This window comes from Solea senegalensis, linkage group LG11, assembly GCF_019176455.1.
Source record: "Solea senegalensis isolate Sse05_10M linkage group LG11, IFAPA_SoseM_1, whole genome shotgun sequence".
Lineage (NCBI taxonomy): Eukaryota > Metazoa > Chordata > Actinopteri > Pleuronectiformes > Soleidae > Solea > Solea senegalensis.
Genome location: NC_058031.1, coordinates 6,295,086 through 6,314,561, shown reverse-complemented (window position 1 = coordinate 6,314,561; position 19,476 = coordinate 6,295,086). Strand labels below are relative to the sequence as shown.

General features: G+C 37.9%; 3 protein-coding genes across 5 annotated transcripts; all 3 read left to right on the top strand.

Annotated features, from left to right (window-relative positions):
• Nucleotides 1-4,254: 4,254 nt before the first annotated feature.
• Nucleotides 4,255-7,471, top strand: mfsd4ab (major facilitator superfamily domain containing 4Ab). The gene is made up of 10 exons (XM_044037631.1): nucleotides 4,255-4,603; nucleotides 4,693-4,891; nucleotides 4,995-5,237; nucleotides 5,339-5,501; nucleotides 5,653-5,768; nucleotides 6,022-6,195; nucleotides 6,323-6,470; nucleotides 6,565-6,635; nucleotides 6,765-6,885; nucleotides 6,984-7,471. The coding sequence occupies exons 1-10, from the start codon at nucleotides 4,374-4,376 to the stop codon at nucleotides 7,076-7,078; spliced, it is 1,560 nt and encodes a 519-aa protein (XP_043893566.1). The 5' UTR covers nucleotides 4,255-4,373; the 3' UTR covers nucleotides 7,079-7,471.
• A 3,544-nt stretch (nucleotides 7,472-11,015) lies between these two features.
• On the top strand, nucleotides 11,016-12,418 carry LOC122776875 (CMRF35-like molecule 7). 2 transcript variants are annotated; one of them, XM_044037636.1, is made up of 3 exons: nucleotides 11,016-11,576; nucleotides 12,054-12,126; nucleotides 12,255-12,418. In XM_044037636.1, exons 1-3 carry the CDS (start codon nucleotides 11,054-11,056, stop codon nucleotides 12,367-12,369), a joined length of 711 nt encoding a protein of 236 aa, XP_043893571.1. In that variant the 5' UTR covers nucleotides 11,016-11,053; the 3' UTR covers nucleotides 12,370-12,418. The 2 variants fall into 2 exon arrangements, with proteins under 2 accessions (XP_043893571.1, XP_043893570.1); XM_044037635.1 differs by having other exon boundaries at nucleotides 11,017-11,576; nucleotides 12,027-12,126.
• A 1,198-nt stretch (nucleotides 12,419-13,616) lies between these two features.
• On the top strand, nucleotides 13,617-19,473 carry LOC122776876 (cell division control protein 42 homolog). Of its 2 annotated transcripts, none has more exons than XM_044037637.1 (6): nucleotides 13,617-13,706; nucleotides 14,213-14,351; nucleotides 14,440-14,512; nucleotides 14,596-14,705; nucleotides 17,049-17,246; nucleotides 18,054-19,473. In XM_044037637.1, exons 2-6 carry the CDS (start codon nucleotides 14,247-14,249, stop codon nucleotides 18,141-18,143), a joined length of 576 nt encoding a protein of 191 aa, XP_043893572.1. In that variant the 5' UTR covers nucleotides 13,617-13,706; nucleotides 14,213-14,246; the 3' UTR covers nucleotides 18,144-19,473. The 2 variants fall into 2 exon arrangements, with proteins under 2 accessions (XP_043893572.1, XP_043893573.1); XM_044037638.1 differs by lacking the exon at nucleotides 18,054-19,473 and adding an exon at nucleotides 17,417-17,948.
• The last annotated feature ends 3 nt before the right edge of the window (nucleotides 19,474-19,476 follow it).

Below are 19,476 nucleotides of genomic sequence, written 5' to 3'. Positions count from 1 at the left end.
CAGAGAGGACAGACTAAAACCTGAAGGGGACATTGTATTGTACATTCTATTGTTGTTTTTAGGCAGGGTTACTCTATATACACTAGAGCTACAAAGGTCACTTTATCAACCAAATAATTAGTAACAAGGCCATTTGTCACAGTGACAAACAACATTTCCAACATTAGAATCAGATTCCTGTTTATTTTTTTTGTGCATATAAGCAAGAGCAAAAAAAGAGAAAGAAGTTATAGGATAAAAAGACATGAAGCAAAGCACGAGTATTTACAATAAAATAATAAATAAATCACTTTTCCCACACATGAAAACATCTTAAAAAAGGAGCTGGGGACGGAAATGACAGACATGAATTTAAGGACAAACAATACAATAGTACACAAATGTGATAATATGATATGACGATATGCTGCTGTTCGGATTGTGGAGAAGAAAATGTTTTAAGTCGACGATGTCAAATATGTTTAGTTTATTGTTCAGAGACGAGAGTAATAAAAGTCATCATCAGCTGTAGTACTTAAGTTTCACTTGAGTAATATTATTCGTATGTCTACTTAACTCAACTGCGAGGAAACAATTTCAGCTTTGTGACATCAACAGAAGAAATAAGTACAGTTTTCAAACCGAAATTTAAAGGCAATGTTTGTGGACAAATGTTAAATATGTCAAACAGTAATAAAGGCCAGTAACATCAGTCACAGCACTGGAGTACTGCCGTTATCTATTCTAATAGCGCTCAACAGAACACATTGGTCCATTTCTCTCCAGTGTAAAGTGGAAATTGGCCGACACAGACATTTTTCTTCACACGGTTCCACATGTGAGCAGCTGCTGTGCTTTTTTGAATCCTAGGTGGGACTTCCTCTTTGAAGTCCAGTTAAGAATCAATGCTTCACTGAACTTAAAATTGTATTCATGGAATATTGAAGCTTGGACAGCTGCAGAGAAAAAGCCTTTTGTGCCCATTCAAATGTGTATGCCACAAACATGGATGCATTACAAGGATTCACAACTCCAGAAACATTTGAATAGATTAAGCGTGAACTGCTGGGAGGAAAAGAGGCTTTTTGGATGCATCACAATAATATTAATAATAACAAATTCAGCTTCCTTTTAAGATTCATAAACACTTGACCAACATATTAAAAAATCTCTCTTGTGAGTCTTTATTTTAATGCTTTCTAACCCTGTCTTGTTGTTGCTACATTTTGAACCTGGTGTGCATCAGGAAATGTTTTGTTAGAAACAGTGTTGGGATTTAACAGTTTTACCAATATGATGTATGCTATGTCCATTAACTAAGTATTATTATATTACACTTGTTTGTGAGCAGCACAAGTCAAAAATTAAAAGATGGATTTTGATTCAGTGTTCTGGGGATGTAGGTCATAGGTCAGGACTATTCAATTACAAACTCAGTTGTGGCTGATTTTTCAAAGCGGGAAATTTGAAATGTAATGTAAGCTACATCAAATAGTGCATTTAAAAATAATAATAGCACTAGCCATAAAAATAGTTTGAACATTGCCATCCTTCACGTACACCTCAAAGTGTCCTAAATGTGTTTGTTATACTTGACCCTGTGCATCTCAATGTGCATAAAATCAAAAAGGTGCACAACAATACTTTTCAAATTAGATAAACATGCAGTATCATATACGACCCACGGAAATCTCAAAGTGCCTTTAACAGTATTCAAAAGAATACTATTTTCTATTTTTCAGTGGGACCACTGGCTGGGCTACTAATGGCTATGGTTAAGTTGCGTTTCCACTCGCAGTAGTACCTGGTCCCAGGTACTTTTTTAGTACCTGCTCTGGCGAGGTTCCAAGCGAGCCTCCAAGTAGGCACTGCGTGACCTCGTCAGACTGCCGGCCACTGATTGGTCGGCATGCCGTCACAGGAAGAGACGTTCGACACAAGAATCGAGCCCGAACAATTCCGAACTGTCTAAAATCACAAGTCTGAGTCTAACTCATACTAATGATTCAGTTACACAGTCACTAGTCGCCCGTTTGTGTGTGTGTGTTGCGTGTAAAACAAAGTCACGGCAGTTTCATGTAGCCGTACAGTGATGACTCCGCCCACGTTGAGTAGGTACTATTTTTGTAGTGGAAAGCCAACCTAAACTGTGCCGTGCCATGCCATGGCGAGGCGAGCTGGGACCATCGTGGAAAAGGGCCAGAAGAGGTTGTTTTTGGGCCGCAGGTGGCACACGGGCCACCATTTGAATAGACTGGTCTTAGGCTGAGGAAGAAATTAAAGGACTGTGATCTTAAAACAAAACCACTTAACCTTTTAAAATATGTGAGGGTAAACTGAGTGGCCTTGGTAGAAGTAAAGTGCAAGAGACCCTTTAAATGTCTCTGCACTAACACATTAATGCGGTTACAATGTAACTGCTGAGCAGTTGTGTAAAAGGGTATTTGCATATTCACAGATTGTGGATTTCTCAACAAGACAGAGGGCAAAGCACAACATTTAAGAAGTGCCACAGTGTCATACAGGACTTCTTCCTGAGCAGACAGGTACAAATACGTTCATTCAAAATCCAGATGACGAGAAGTCAGTGTTGATTTTTAACATCACCTCCACGATGGCGTTAGTTGACAATTACCTGGAGAAGTCACCTTGTGTTGTTTTATCTCCACAAGAGGAAGTGGGTGTTAATAAATGGCTATTGTATAAACATGCATATTTCTCAGTGTTTACCTGAGCTGCATCTCCAGCATGCACGATGTTGGCAAATCAGTGACACATAACACCATGTAAAAGTAGTGCGTCGTAGAAAACTGATTGCAACTGTTGTGCATATTGATCTATTTCAATGTAGAATTAACCAGCTCCTGTCAGAGCAGAAATCAAGAGAGGTCAACAAAATAAATTTGGTCAAACTGACCACATGACATTTTACATTAAAAACAATTGAATTTGTCAAACATACAAAAGCTTTATATCAACATATCATAGCAACATATGTGACATAATAAAATGACTGGTGTTTCACAAAACTATGAGTTAAGGATTACTTTATTCACGCCTAAATGAGTAAGCCTCTGTTTTAGTTTTGCAACTATGTCGGAAGTCCATATTTGGTCACAACCAGTAAAGCTTTGCCTGCCATATGCAATGATTAAGGGGATTATGTATTAAGTTCTTTCTCTTTTATTCATGCCACAAAGGGTAAAGTTATTCAACTCGATTCAGCATAGAATAGACATATTTACAAACACTTATACAGTATATACTCTAAGCCTTTTATCAAATTGATTCAAATCACACTGTTTAGTACAACAACAATACATCACTATACATCTGTATTTTATATCACAATTGAAGACTTTGTGCTGGTTTTAGCTCATGATTTTAAACTAAACTACTGGAAAAATTCATTAGAAATTCAGAGGATAACCCAAATGAATACAATGCTGTGGGAGAGCATTATATTTGTACCAAATCTCATGACAATTCAGTTTCATGATGGAACAGTTCTCTCAAGTGTCAACCTCATAGACCTCCTTTACACCTGGAATTAAAATGTGTTTTCTGTGATCAGATTGCAATTGGATACTGCCTGACGAATTATAGGTTAAAAAAAAAACCATCCTCTGCAACGTTTAAACTTAAGTCATTTAAATCTGATGGCCAAGTCACCAAATTAAAGGCAATTACAGTTAGGCTACTATCTCTTACTCCCAAATCCAAAAGACTGGGGCAGGACGCACAGATGGGTTGTGAGGGATTTTTTTATTTATTTTTTTTAAATAATTTGCAGAATTGTTTACCGATTCAAAATATTATTAGGTGCTATAGATATTATAGGTATTAGTTGCTATATTAAGCCCAAATTTGATTTATATTGTGATTTGGGTCACGGTAGTTTGCCATCTTTAAAAAGTGTGTCCCCATGTTCAAGGTTTGGGAAACACTGATGCAGGTTGCGGTGTACAGGCTTCTCTTGTAAATGAGTGCCATAGGGTTGTCCTCGTATGTGAACAGAGACACTTGTGTGTCATCGTTTCCTGAATGATACATTGATAGGTTTGAAAGTGCCATCACACAGAAATGGACGCAACACCGTGGGTTTGGTTTTTTATTTTTTTGTTCTTTTCGTTGCCAATCATTGACACAATTCTCAAAGACATATTATTGTTGGAAGATTCTCCACTTCACCCATTAACTCAAGAGGACATCCTTTTTTTTTTTCAGTTAGGCAATGCAAAGAGGAGTGAGCTAAAAGCTTTAAAAGACATCCTTATAACCACCATACTACAGCAAACATCCATAAACTTTCCCACTGAGCTGCTGCGACGTTGTCAGAAAAAGAAAATCTGTGCTAACCCGTTTCACTGACTACTGTCTTAATTGTGGCCAAGATGTTTCTGGATGAGCGGATTGTGACTCTGTTCAAAAGGAATGCCCATCACACGCTGACCTACTGGAGTGTTTTCTTCAGCTTTGGACTCTGCATTGCTTTCCTTGGACCAACAATTTTGGACTTGCAATGTCAAACAAACTCAACACTGAGTCAGATTACGTGGGTATTCTTTGCCCAGCAGTTCTGCCTGTTGATCGGCAGCTCTATTGGTGGCATTTTCAAAAGGACGTAAGTATGATGAACTCACAACTGAGAGGTTATCCCTGTAGCTTTCTGGAGCAATAATAATAATAATACTATTTTACTTTTCTTTAAAGGTTGTTCAGCGCTCTAGCTGCCTTATTTGTCTCTGCTCTGGTCATATCTGTAATATTTGCCATCATCCCTCTGTGCAATAATGTTCTCCTGCTGGCTATCGCCATGGCTGTGTCTGGTTTTGCGATGGGTATTATTGACACCATTGCCAACATCCAACTGGTGACCATCTATCAGAGGGACTCAGCTGTATTTTTACAGGTGAAAAACACTGCAGTGCCAGCAGTATATATAAATAAAAGTTGTTGTTTTTTTTTTTACAAGCTAAATGTCTCTGGCCTTTGTCTTTGTCTACAATATGCAGGCGCTTCATTTTTTCATTGGGTTTGGAGCTCTGGTGAGTCCGCTGATTGCAGATCCTTTCCTCTCAGAGACGGGCTGTGGGAATCACACAGGGAACGAGACGGAGGTCATGCATCACTTCAGGAACATGCTGAGAAACAGTCCGATTGCAGAGCACAACATAAATCAGAGCCACCTGCATCATGAGGGAGTGGAGGAGGAGTCTATTGTGCACTATGCTTTCTGGATCATGGCACTTATTAATGTATGACACTGAGTCTCCATGGATTTAAAAAAGTATAAATATGTTGTTTTCAGAGGCAGTGACAAAAGTGTTCAAACAGAATATTATTTGTGCTTCATCAGCTGCCCGTGCCCATCGCAGTTCTGTTCCTCATGTATCGGGAACAGCTCATCCCATGCTGTCCCAGTGGCACTCCTCGCCTTCTAGATAAAGATGAACTAGCAATGGAGAACCAGCAGGGGGCAGAGGCCACAGACGTGGATCAGAAGGAACATGAAGCAGGAGGTTAAAAAAAAAAAAGAGATATTTCAAAATAAGAAGAAATACATGCCTTCTTTGAATTTCTGAAAATGTGCATTGAAAATAAGACAAAAATCCCACAAATGTCATGTTAATGTTTACAGTCTGTTATTGGTGACTTTTCACTTGGTCACAGGTCATGGGGATATCTTTAGCTGCTGTCGGAATGATAACCTGCGTGGCCTGCCGGTATCCTTCTTTATGATTCATGTCCTCGGTGGGATGGTGCTCTTCATGACCGATGGCATTGTGGTGAGTGAGGGTGGATAAATAATCTAATCTGTATATCACGAATTATGTCCCGCACAATGTATGCCTTTGCACTTCCTTACTTCTAGCTCTTGTTTGTACCCAAATGTTGAAATGCACTTATTGTAAGTCGCTTTGAATTACATGTCTGCTAAATGACATGTAATATAATGTAACATGCCTTTAAAATATTCATTAAATTAAATTAAACACTGAGTGGAGCACACATTGAGGCGACTTGCTTGTGTCTTTTCAGGGCGCATACGCTGGCTTTGTGTACACTTATGCTGTGACACCACCTTTGTCACTGCCTCATAAGACGGCAGGTTACCTGGCCAGTATCTTTTGGGCGGCCATCACCGCTGGTCGTCTGTTGTCCATTCCTTTATCATATCGTTTCCAGCCTGTCCGACTGCTCATGTTCAACCTGGTAAAGCCAGTGAAACATTTACAGCATCATCACATTATGGATGAGACACACACACACACACACGCACACGCACGCACACACAAAAAAGACTAACTTGAACGTGCCGTCTGTCCTCTTCTTTTTACAGGCAGGGGCTATTGTTATTGTGTTGATGCTGCTTATTTTCTACACCAGCAACACCTTTTTATTTGTTGGTACCGGTTTATGTGGGTTGTTCCTCAGCAGCATCTTCCCCTGTATGCTTGCCTACACTGAAGACATCCTTGACTATCAGGGTATAGTGAAATCTTAGGGGCACAATAATAACAATGCAGAAATGACTCTGAATGAAGGAGAGGAAATAAGCCATCTTTTTTTTTTTTGTTGCAGGATGTGCAACCTCCGTCCTGGTGACAAGTGCAGGGATGGGAGAGATGGTTATGCAGGTTCTGGTTGGCTCAGTAAGTCTGATCACTCATAACTTGTTCTAAAAACAGTCCACATATGAAATAGGATTTTAATTATAGAAACCAGCCCAGTGGAGTCTTAAAATCATGTCCAGAGCCTTAATGTGACTGTCTCTTTCCCAGATTATTCAAACTAAAGGCAGTTACAGCTTCCCACTGTGTGGAATGATAATAGCCTGCATTGGATTTATCCTTTTTATTGGTCTCCTGCTTTTCCATCGAATGCACAGAAACTACCTCACAGGTACAGTATCAGCCAACACCCTGAAGCACTGCTGCTAGTCCTGCTGTAAGTGTCCTTTCATCCACTTAATCTTCATTCCAAACCCTGCAACTCAACAGGAACATCGAAAAAGTCCGCCATGGTGGAGGAACCAGCAACGCAGTCAAACGGTTCTGCCAAGACAGAAGAGAAAGAGGAGAAAGAGAATAGCTGAGAGGGACAGCAGCTGTGTTTTGTTCTGTGCTGACTACTGTAGAAGATGAAGTATAATGGTTCAAATGATTTACCTTATGCTACAATGTACCAATACACTTTTATTCTGTTGGAAGTTATTTGTGTGAGTGGTGTGCCCCTGTTATCAAATTCTGTTGCGTTTTATGTCACACGAGTTTAAATTTACAACACAAGAATAATGATTTTGTCAGTGTTTTTCATCAAAATTCATCTTTGTGTACCTCTATTTTAATTGTAACCATTTGTTTTCATACTGTTGTGTTTTGCTATATTTTTGTCATATGTAAAAGAAAACATACTGTACATAATGTGACATTAAATTCTCAGATACTGAGATGTGAACATGATTTGATAAATAAATAGACAATACTGACAGTGTTGTAGCTGAGCGTAAAAAAATAATAATAATATGAACAGGTTCAAGACAAATATAACTTCTCTTTGCGTTTTCAAAGTTAACAATTCGGGATAACGTTGTGTCAGGTTCTACATTGTTAAACATCCAACACGATTCAGGGCGGACTTCGTACTTTGAGAAGTGATAACAAATTCAAAACCAGACCAGACAATCTATAACTGCACATTTAGGACCAGTTGCACGAGCTAAAGCTCTCAAAGACCAAACCAGCAGCACAGTGCTGAAAGGAAGTACTGGTTCTTGTTTGTTGGTGCAGGGTACATGCCATTATATTCCAACACATAACCCACTGTCCATGCCACTAGTGCCTGAGTTCCCACCAGAAGAGCTGCTGCCACTAGAGCTTCTACAAGAGCTACCTCCAGAAGTCCTGCTCATTCCGGTAAGGGACACAGGCTAAAGCACACCACGAGTTCATTACTTTTCTTAATTAGATTTAATTCCATCAGTGATAAACACATTAAGAGTGTTATATGTTTTTTTTGAGAACATTTATTTGTGGGTGATTTCCCTGCTTAGACAGAAGCAGCCATCAGGGAACACTGCCCTGCATGTTTTAGATGTTGCCCTGCTCCAACACACCTGATTCAAATGGTCAGCTCGTCATCAAGCTCTGCAGAAGCCTGATAATGAGCTGAATCAAGTGTGTTGGAGCAGGGCAGTGTTCCCTGATGACCAGGGTTGAGAAACAATGGTCTACATCCAGCCAGTCAACCTGCATACAGCCAGAAGGGGGCGATGTAGGCCGCACAAGATCAAAACATGGTTTGATCCACATACAAGAAAGAAGCATCGTCATATAGGTTATGAAAACTGCAGTTTATATCACAGAGACAAAGGTTTTAGCCCATCATGGCAAAAGAGATGAAACATTTCTGTGTACTTTTAAGTTTTAAAAATATTCTTGGCTTGTAACTATTATGCATTTGGCCATCTACGATTACACAGGACCTGTAGGTTTGAGTTTTCAGGTTAACTTCAAACTGACACTTGAAGCAGTGTCAAGGGTGCCAAGTGTACAGTAACATGTTATTGCAGTTTGTTTTCAAAGAATTTCACATATTTATTTCAAAGAAATAACTTGTCAAAATAACATTCACAGAGTCATGGGGAACAAAATACAAGTCAACCCTCAACTTAAGAAAATGTTTTACTTGATATAAACAGGGCAATAAATACAGGTTTTCAACGTAAATATTTCTTTTTTTAAGTTCCCTCCTTCAGAAACAGTTTCTGTAGTGTAACAGCGTCACTTTTCTTGTGTATTTTTTTCGTTTTGTGGGTCATTTATTCGGCTTCTCTTTTTAATAACAGCACTACGTGTAGATGATCAGGTGTGTTGTCACCAATTAATCAACCAGTCTCCTCTTTTATATGATGTATCCAAAAATATTCACATTTACCCCCATGTTTTCACTCATGTTTATGTCTGTATTTATAAAATACATTGCAAATGCCATGATACTTTACATTACTTTGTCATCTTCACCAAGGTAAAGAGGAGAAAGACACTTTCTACTTGCTTTTATTTGGATTATTTTTTATTTTCTAACTTAAGCCATGACAATATCTTTGATTTTCTTGAAGTAAACATTTTAAAATGACTAATTTGTAGGTTTTTCATCCATGCATCATTGACCTCTGGCTTTTATTTTGGAATCCCTGTGTCTCTTTGTTAGGGTTAGGTCTGTAATGTGCCCACTTTGTGAAGTAGCATGACAGGATGCAGGGGGGGTCATTTCACAACCACAATTCCCTACAATTATGAAGTGCTTACCAAGCAGGGCCAGGGCTGCAACATTAAAAAAGAACATAGTTATATTTTTGGCAAAGTACTTTTCATGAAAGTAAGAACAAATGCTCAAAGTTGCTCATTAAAATTTTATGCAAAATACTGAGCATACGAATCTGGGGAAATAACAATTCTCAGAGGAAATCTCTTGACCATGAAAGTGGAAAATGTATCATTGCACATCAGCACAGACTTACAGGCTGACACGAACAACACTTGGCCTATGACTACCTAATATAAATGATTGAAAATGAAAATGATCGTTACTAACAGGCTCACTTATGTAGTCGCACGTGTTGACCTCTACAAGCACACTTCCTCCGTGTATGAAAGTCTCCTTTAACCAGGGCAAAAGCATGTATTTAGGCCTGTTACGTGCTTTTAATGCAACTAAATTAACAAGTTGCGTTGTCACAGATGTGTGTTTGGGATCATTTTAAACGGTGATGTTTTGTGCATGTTTTTAATGTTACAATATTGTACCTATCTATACTGAGGATACATAGTAAAAATTTATTGTTATCCAATATTCCTTCTTAAACTGGTCACACTTAAATTGATTAGGTTTATTCAAAGTAAAGTTAGCAAATTGTGTTTTATGTTCAGTTACAAAAAAGAAATCTGTAAAGCTTTAAATTCACTAGAAAGGAGAGCTTATGGTTTTTTTTTGTCTCAACTAACTAACTTTCATTCATCAAGTGTTAATCAAATCTCTTACTTATTATATGTGCTTTTATCAGCAAGAAACATGCTAACACCTCTTCCTCAGATCAGTTCCATATTGAGGCATACAGTTGATTTTATTCAGTTTCAAGAGATTTAGAAAAACAATTGTTTTTCTTCCTCTCAACCACAGACTTGTGCTTTGGGGTGTTGCACATTTGACTTCCTTGTGTCTTATACTTTGTTTCTTTATGTGTCACCAGTTCTGTTTTTATATTTTTCATTTTCTTCTTCTCCTTTTTTATTTTTTTGATCCACATCCCACTTCCCAAGAGTCCCATGATTCAGGCCTTTGTAGCGTCAGTCTATTTTCCTCCCAAACTCACAAGAGGAACTAAACTCAAAGTGAATAATTGTACCAAAAAGTTCACAGAAAAAAAAGTCCATTAAATAATTTATACTCATTAGACCTGCTCACCCCTGATTTGTCTCACCATGTGGTATTATGTGTTTTTTGCTACATCTTCATGTATAGGACTAGTTTTGGTCATTCGGATAGTTTTGTGCAAAAATGACTTTAACAGTTAATAACACATGTTTGAAAAAATGTATAATGTCCTTTATATAAAAGTCCACAAAAAGAAATCAGAAATCATAATATTTTATTATTATAATAATAGTGGCATCACTTACATAATTATTAATCGATTAAAGCAAAGAAGCTGACAGATGCAGTGGAGGTGAAGCAATTTATATGGCATCTGCAAACTGGAATCTCAATATGTTTTATGATAATTCTGATTAGACTTAGACACAATGTGGTTGATGATATGAGAAAGCAAAAATGAATTTAGATGTATTAAATGTTGTCTTCTCACATATTGGTCTTTAGTGCCACCTGCTGTTTAAGGAAATAAACTCCCCTGGCAGGTCTCACTTCAGTGTAGTTCACATGGTAGAACAAAAAAATACTTTTCCATGTCAACAAAGATGTTCACACAAGAAATACTTGTTGCTCTTGCGTCACTATGCATCAACTTGCACAACCTAACCATAAGCGGGAAGTAAGAGGAAGCCCCTAAATGTTACTTTTTGTTTCCACATTTTCTGGTTTTACCCACGCTGAAGATCACAGGAATGTTCACTGGCTTATAGTTTCATATTCATTTTTAAAACATATGCCGCTGTGTAATGGAACAGTGACTGGCATCATGTGGAGGCTTTTCTTTCATCTGTCTGCTGTAGCTCTGGGTCTCATCTGGCAAAGCAAACACACAGTGGCCTCAGATGGACTGTCCACACCCGACGAGGTAACTGCAGCACATGGAGGATCTGTGACGGTCGAGTGTCATTATGACCAACAGTTCAGAGAGAACACAAAGTACTGGTGCAAAGGACCAGTGTATGTCTACTGTAAGATCGTGGCGAAAACACCCAGGAACCGACCCAGTGACAGATGCTTCATTGCAGACGATAAAGAGGCAGGAGTCTTCACTGTAACCATGACTGGACTCCAAGACAGTGATGACGATTTGTACTGGTGTGTCATTGCCAAGGGTGGATTGAACATCCACACTCCTGTCAGGCTCCTTGTTTCCCACACAGGTATATGTTTCACAGTGTCATAGACGATGTAACTTTTAGTCTATTCTGGTCAATGTTTTTAATGTAGCACTTTGATAATAATGGAGTCATTTGCTCACATGACATGGAAGCTATTTAAAAAAAATAGGTTTATTAAGTAATTAGTATTGTATTGAGAAATTTGTATTGAGAAATTTGTATTGAGAAATTTGAGAAATCTGAGATTTTAATGTAAACCCCTGAACAAAACACATTCCTATTTCTCTCTGTGCAATCATTTTAAGTTACTAAAAATTGCAGTATGATTGAAATACTATCTTTAAGTACTCCATGCATTTCATATAAGTAGACCAGGATGTTATATTTAATCAAAAGAGGAATGCCTGACTGTTATAATGGTAAAACTAAAAGTGTAATAATTTTTAATATAGACACAATTTCTTAGAAAAGTATGTGCTGCTTTTCCTACAGTGGTAACACCAACTGCGTTTCCTACAGTGGTAACACCAACTGCGTTTCCTACAGTGGTAACACCAACTCCCACATGGACACTGGGACATGATGACATAAGGTCAGAGAAGTCGACAAGAGTATATACTACTGTTGTACAACATACTCATAAAACATGAAAAACACTTGTGTGCCATGTACACTAAAATGATATGTGTCTAATCCAAAGTTTATCTCTTCGTTTACCAGTTGGTGGGCGACTCTACGGTGGATTCTCTTTGTCTGTATGATGTGCTGTTTGGTGTCAGTGCATATTGTTGTGTGGGGGAATAGAAGGTGGAAGAAAAATGGGATCAAATCATGAAACATGACTGTGTCAACAAGCAAATAATAAAACAAACATTAAGAATGTGTACCATTTCACTTTTTGTAACTCAATATAGCAAGCAAGCAAGTGTCAGTGAAACCACTGGTTCTTGATACACGAAAACAAAGTCATGTAATAATATATAAAAAGACAAATGTAGGTAGGTTAACTAAATAGATATTACATCCACACCAAAAACTAACGTTTAGAGAACATTCCCTCAGGGTTAGGCACGAGACTGACATTCCCTAAACGTTGAGGGAACCAAACACTGAAACATTCTGCTGTGGTTGCACTGTGGTCTCCACACAATGTTTGGTTGTATTTTGGTTTTGGTTATTTTGTTATTATTTTTTTAACTAAAATAACACGTTCCGCGAAAGTTGTCCACGCGTCCTGGGGTTTCCAGTTATTAAATTCAGCTTTAGGTTAAAATTTAAGGTTATATCTTACTTTTTTTTTTTACAGACAATTGTACATATGAACGACAGATGAATATACTGTTTTTATTGTTATTCGATTTGTATTTTCGGGTGGGTGAAGTTATTCATTTAAATATAATCTTTAAGGAGTAATTATTTAGTTTTGGTTGTCTTACTGTCCCAATCCACTCTAAATAAATGGATGGATAGGTAGATAGTAGGAAGTACTCCATGCAAGTACCAAAAAATGGTGACTGATTCACAAAATTATACTATACTATAGATCATAGGCCATAAATATATTATATATTATTGGCCCTCCAATCTCGTTGTACACTGTATAATGACAATAAAGGCCATTCTGTTCTATTCTAGTGTTTTCCTTGAGGATGCATTCAGAGTGTTTCCTTGTGTTTCTGGTGAAATAAAACCTACAAATTCTCCTGAGGACATAATGAACAGGTAGCCCCGTGTCAACCCACTCTGTGGCAGAGCTCAGATCCGGGTGAGGATGGAGGAGGACAGAAGAGACTGAAGAGGTGATGTCATTCACACTTCTTCAGCCTCAATTTGTGTGAAGCTCGCCAACACACCTACAGACTGTAGGCCTTCAAGTTAAAAGCTCAAGAAGGAAACAGGTGAGTGTAAACGTATTTAAAGTAAAAATATATAAATATATATATAAATTAACAGCCTTAGATTTTATCTTAGCTTTTTGGGTTCTACGAAGATCATTATCTTGAATAACACGCAGCTTCAGATTTTGCATCGCGGGATGTTTGTTTTACTCTGGAGGTGATATCCGGTATTTGTCGGGCTCAGAGTGGTCATACGTTGCTGAACGAAGTTGCTGCTCGCTGGTGCCAACGCCCGGCAAAACAGACAGCTAACGTTTGTTACTGTGACCCATTGGTATGTACCTCAAATATGTTCTGATATCTATTTATATGGTTTTTTAGCAGATGGGTATTTTGACGCGTGTTTCACGGTTTACATTAAGTGGAACTCCGTTTATAAGTCGGCGTTAGCCGCCTGGATGCTAACGGACTAACTAGCTAGTATTGTCCAGTGATTGCTAGCGATGCGGTAGCGTAGTTTGCTAGTCGATTCACATGTTGTTTTATTTTGTTTGTGTGGGATTGTTAGAGTACATCATTTGTTGTTACATTAGCTCAATTTTACATGAAGTGAGTAATCTTATTAAGAGCGACTAGACATCAGCTTGAGGGTAACGTTAGCATGCAGTTGACGATGTTGATGGTCGTGGTGGGGTGTGACACTTAACTACTTAATGCCTGAAAATTGCTTTCCCAGACAGTCTACGTCATTGAATTAAATGTGGACCCTTTCCTAACCTTAAACCTGTTTCAGTGTTAATGTTGTACACTGATTTTACTTACTATTACATTTCTCTGCAGCTGACGAGTTTGCCAGCTGAACCAGAAAGCAGAGATGCAGACTATCAAATGTGTGGTGGTGGGCGATGGAGCTGTGGGAAAAACTTGCCTCTTGATTTCATACACCACCAACAAATTCCCCTCTGAGTATGTACCAACAGTAAGTGTGTTTGGTGTATCTATTACAGTCATACAATAGTTAACAATCTAAGGAATGCACTCCTGAATGCAGTTTTTCCTCTTCACAGGTGTTTGACAATTATGCAGTAACTGTAATGATTGGAGGAGAACCATACACTCTTGGATTATTTGATACAGCAGGTAAATTCATTTATTTCAAAATGAAGGACCATGTATATTTTGTCACATGGTAAGTTCATTTGTGATGTTATTTTTCTCTTTAGGTCAGGAGGATTATGATAGGTTACGACCACTAAGCTACCCACAGACAGATGTCTTCTTAGTCTGCTTCTCAGTTGTTTCACCTTCCTCATTTGAGAATGTTAAAGAAAAGGTGAGTATACAAAGTTTATTTAAACCCTGTTCACCCCTGGTATCAACATCTATCCTGAGTGTATAGAGTTTTACGTACAATTGTTCACAGTGGGTATTCCTGGATGTGTCTCCTGTGTCCTAATGTGATCGTATCTCACACCCATGGGCTGTGAATACACATTTTCTGTGTAAAATGTATATTTGTCTGACTGTACACATGTCTGTTGTTAGTGTTTATGTCCCTCGTACAATGTAGAGAGAGAAAAAAACAGTCTGGAGCACCCTAATGAATCAAAGCTCTACTCAGGCTGCTAGATTAAAGTTAATATTGTGGCAGCGAGTACAAATAAATTCATGTGCGTGCTGAGAACTGCAAAATTCTGTGAAAAAGGATGTCAGCTTTGGACATGGCCTTAAATGTATCCTGAGGACAGATTACATTCATGCATAATTAGAAATGTGGCCAGTGGCATCCCCAAGCACCTCTGAATGTGGATTATGTGATGAGATCTGAGGATGCATTCACGGCACATTCATTCAGGCAGAGTTCATTCAGACTAGTATGTAGTACTGTCAGCATATGATTGGAACACTCAGGGTGGATACTGATACCAGGTCTGAATTTATATGAGAAATTATATCCATTTGGCAGAAATAGAACATAAAATAATTTTTAAATATAATTTAAGTGTACATTCATCTTGCTGTATGAATTGTTTTCATTACCCCAGAATGAGCTGTTTATTTTTATCAGGAGCCCACAGTGGACACAGTAAATATCTTTTGAGTCTATGTGCTAATTGAAGACTACATGGTTTTCTTAATACACCTGGAAGGGAATGGTGAGGTGAGGCTTATTCAGGTGCAACATGCAACTTCACCAGTAAATATTGCACACTACTCTTAATAACTAGCAACAAATACAAGCCCTGAGCTTGAGCTTCTTTTAAAGAGACATTGTGTTTAGAGTGTAGTACTGTGTGTTTTAAGAGACAGGTGCAGCCAATATTTAACATTCAGTCTGCTGCAGAGCCTTGTTTTGGTAGTCAGTAAAATGTATGCTTTCCATATCAGTTGACATAAACTGGAAAACAAAGGGCCAAGATTACATTTTATTTATAGAAAACAAATTAGTTAATTTGTTCTTCCCAACAGATCACACATAAACAAAAAATTCTGTCATGTTCATTGGGACTCCAACATGAAATGTTAGGCATTGTTAGAGGACATTGCAGCAGTTCAGGAGACCACTTTGTCATTAAATTAAACATATGATGTTTAAGGTTCAGTATTAAACTGTCAATTATGTATTTTAATTCATAGCTGGCCAAGCATCAGACTAACAGCAGGTAGTTTGAATGTACTTGACACCAGCATCAGTATAATACTTCATCGTCAGGAGGGAACATCTTACCAGATGGTTATAAAGTCTTTGGTTTCTAAAGTATATGATAGGTGAAAATCAGTTGTTCATTCCCAGGTCTGTGTCCTTGGGCCAGACACTGAACCCTATGTTAGGAATGACTGCTGTGCACCAGTGTGTGACTGAAATGTGTTATAGAGAAACTGGTAATTGTGGCTCTGAATACAGTGCATTTAGCTACAATAATCTTAATGTCACATTCTATAAGTTGGTTTTGTAGTAGGGAGAGGCACAGCCTTCTTTCTGGATGTCATTGCTGTCAGGAATAAAACATGTTAAACTTAAACTTTTAGCTTTGATGCCAAGTAAATTCTCTCATAAGTTTGTTTTATTTTGTCTGCATTGTTCCTTTTGAAGGTATGCATCCTTGTGTTTTCTTTGTAAATATGAAAGAGGCTTGTAACGTGTCTGTTATGATAACACCAAATCAGTGTGTTCATGGAGTTAAGTCAAAAAAGTAAAAGCCACACTATAATTGATGTTCCTGAAAAAGGCAACAAAAAATAAATTAAGCCTTTGAAGCCACCTACTATATTATATATACTAAAACATACTATATGAAAAAACGAAAGCACCGAATACAAAAGAAATTTAAACAAAACTACTCGCATAAAGAACCTGTATTTGACACAGACTCATATTGTGCTGTTAAATATTTTTCCCCCTGCTGCTACTGTCGTAGAAAACTGGGAGTCATTTTTAGCCAGATAACCAGGAAAGCTATTTAAACATTAAAAACATAATAAATCAAACTAAATAACTGGCATGAACTTACCTAAAATATAGGTCTATGGAGTGAATCACTGATGAATTGAAATTGTCTGTCCCTGAGGAGTTTAAAAAAAAAACCCATTTAAAATATAAAATAAATAGAAAGTACAGTAATGTTTTTTTCTTTCATGTAATGTCATGTTGTTTCCTTGTGTGTGTGTTTTTTAGTGGGTTCCTGAAATAACTCACCACTGTCCCAAGACCCCGTTCCTCTTGGTTGGCACTCAGATCGACCTGCGCGATGACCCCTCCACAGTGGAGAAGTTAGCCAAGAACAAACAGAAGCCTATCACCCCCGAGACAGCAGAAAAGCTGGCTCGTGACCTTAAGGCAGTCAAATACGTTGAGTGCTCAGCTCTAACACAGGTAAGGTCCCCCGTATTAAACAACAGTGAGTGTGGCAAGCATGTGATTAAATGCCAGTTTCCTGACAAGGGTGGAAATGCTCTGCCTTGTCTCTTGCTAACAGCTTTTAGCTACAAACCCATTCTAATTCTGTTGTGTGCCTGTCTTCCCTTCTTTTCCTCTTTCTGTAGCGGGGACTGAAGAACGTATTTGATGAGGCTATCCTAGCTGCTTTAGAGCCCCCTGAAACTCAGAGAAAGAGAAAATGCTGTTTGTTCTGATGTCTTCTTGCATCTTGCTTTGCCTCTCAATCATCTGCTGCTTACTCATTGTAAAAAAAAAAAAGATATGTCACTAAAATAACCACGATGCTCTTTTAAACTGGAAAACTTTGTGCCCATTAACCTAACCGCTTCTGTTCATGTGTGCTTTCTTTTCATCTTAACCTGGTCACAATTATCGATGCTGCCTAATATGACGAAAGTGCCAATCTTTAGTTGTCTTTTGTCAGTCTGGAACTGCACACGATTGAGTTTGTTATTTATTTCTCTGATAATTTGCTCCACAAAGCATTTAAGCTACATGCTGTCTCACGACAGTACTGACCTATTTTTTTTCTACTGCAGCATCAATAATTCCCATGGGCTTTTGACTTTACTCAGACAACTTGATCATGAGGAAAGTGATATATGTTCATTCGAATAAAGGAACATTTTGATCGTCCTGCTCCATTTCTCCTCAGTTTCTTTGGCAGTCAGTTCCCTGAATATGTGCATTTTTTATTTGTAACAAAGCTCTGTATTGAAAACTCGTATTTTGTTTCCACAGAAAGGGTTAAAGAATGTGTTTGATGAGGCAATACTTGCTGCCCTGGAGCCTCCTGAACCTAAGAAAAGACGTAAATGTGTCCTACTCTAAGTTCCATCGCAGCCTTCTCCGTACCACTTTCCAAATCCAGGTTAACAGTATTGAAGACGTTTCCCACACCAGCACATTTAAAGTTGAGTCATGACATATTGACTGAATTAGCCTAAATACATGTTGTCTGTGATTGAATTAGATAACATTTGATGATGTTGGTGAATATTTAATTTTACAGAAATGGTCTTGCATAATTGGGGCACTGAATATGTGAAGTATGTCAACAAAATGAAGGCAACACCATTCGGTTACATTTGTTTGACCACATTAGTTTATTTTTACCCAAGTGCTGTTGCAAAAGACTTTGACGTGGTATTTTAGCAGATCTGACTGTTTTATAAACTAAGTGCCCTGTAAAACAAATAAGCTTGTAATGATGGGTTAGTGAAATGCTCATATTCTGTATTAGTGCAACCCACAACTATTTCTCGATTTGTATTTCCTTATGTCATTTATACCATATATTCAACCCTGGTTTACAAGAATTCCTTTAGTCAAGTCTGCTTTTTTTTCCCCTCCCCTCACACAGTCAGTCAATATAGATCCTTTGAGAAGTTAAAGTGCAGATTTTTTTGTTTTGCAGGTATTTTTCCTTAAGAATTGACACAACTTTCGAAAGAGTAAGAGTCACTGTGTTACACACAACGTTGATATGTAAACACGGTCTGCTCTAAGGTCTCAGAACTACCCGTGTAACACAAGGTGTAACACATTGAGTTTGCACAAAGATAACCTGATTAATTGATGACTGATGACAAATGGCTAGGAAATAGAGCTTGAGTTCTTTATTTTTCTTTTCTTTTTTAAAAAGAGTACATTCCATTGGAAGTCATCTCTCACACAGTCACTGTCAGTTTAACTAACTACATTCACTGAGCACAATTAAATCTTTGAAAAGATGAGTCCACAGGAAGGTGATGTGAAAACAGAGTGTTGCCTGAGATTTGCAGCTTAAAACCACTTAACATGGGCTACTTGCTGCTGCACTGAAGCATCATAAAGATGACGACAACAGTGACTGTTCTTAATAATATATGTAGTTTAAGAACCTGTGAAGATGACTGATCTAGTTCTATTTCCACTTGTCAGGGCTTGAATTAGATTTGTGTATATATATAGTGAAAATATACTTAAAAGACTGAGATGTGTGCTTTACTGACAGAGAAAGAAGCTGACATGACGATGAATTCAAATTAACGAGGGAAATTACAAGTTTCTTGGTCTGTATGATTTTTGTCCAATTTGACATCAGAGTTGTACTGTATCCTGCTTGTGATAGAACATCACAATAAACCAGTATTACAAATAAACCTCACTTCAAATACTACAT

What these genes read in the sequence shown, in the direction of transcription:
- mfsd4ab (XM_044037631.1), top strand. Translation starts at nt 4,374, where the DNA reads ATGTTTCTGGATGAGCGGATTGTGACTCTGTTCAAAAGGAATGCCCAT. An exon ending in ACTCAGCTGTATTTTTACAG is followed by an intron (nt 4,892 to 4,994) that starts GTGAAAAACACT and finishes TACAATATGCAG; the next exon opens with GCGCTTCATTTTTTCATTGG. An exon ending in GAAGGAACATGAAGCAGGAG is followed by an intron (nt 5,502 to 5,652) that starts GTTAAAAAAAAA and finishes ACTTGGTCACAG; the next exon opens with GTCATGGGGATATCTTTAGC.
- LOC122776875 (XM_044037635.1), top strand. Translation starts at nt 11,054, where the DNA reads ATGTTACTTTTTGTTTCCACATTTTCTGGTTTTACCCACGCTGAAGAT. An exon ending in GCTCCTTGTTTCCCACACAG is followed by an intron (nt 11,577 to 12,026) that starts GTATATGTTTCA and finishes CTTTTCCTACAG; the next exon opens with TGGTAACACCAACTGCGTTT. An exon ending in CTGGGACATGATGACATAAG is followed by an intron (nt 12,127 to 12,254) that starts GTCAGAGAAGTC and finishes TTCGTTTACCAG; the next exon opens with TTGGTGGGCGACTCTACGGT.
- LOC122776876 (XM_044037637.1), top strand. Translation starts at nt 14,247, where the DNA reads ATGCAGACTATCAAATGTGTGGTGGTGGGCGATGGAGCTGTGGGAAAA. An exon ending in CCTCTGAGTATGTACCAACA is followed by an intron (nt 14,352 to 14,439) that starts GTAAGTGTGTTT and finishes TCCTCTTCACAG; the next exon opens with GTGTTTGACAATTATGCAGT. An exon ending in AGTGCTCAGCTCTAACACAG is followed by an intron (nt 17,247 to 18,053) that starts GTAAGGTCCCCC and finishes TTGTTTCCACAG; the next exon opens with AAAGGGTTAAAGAATGTGTT.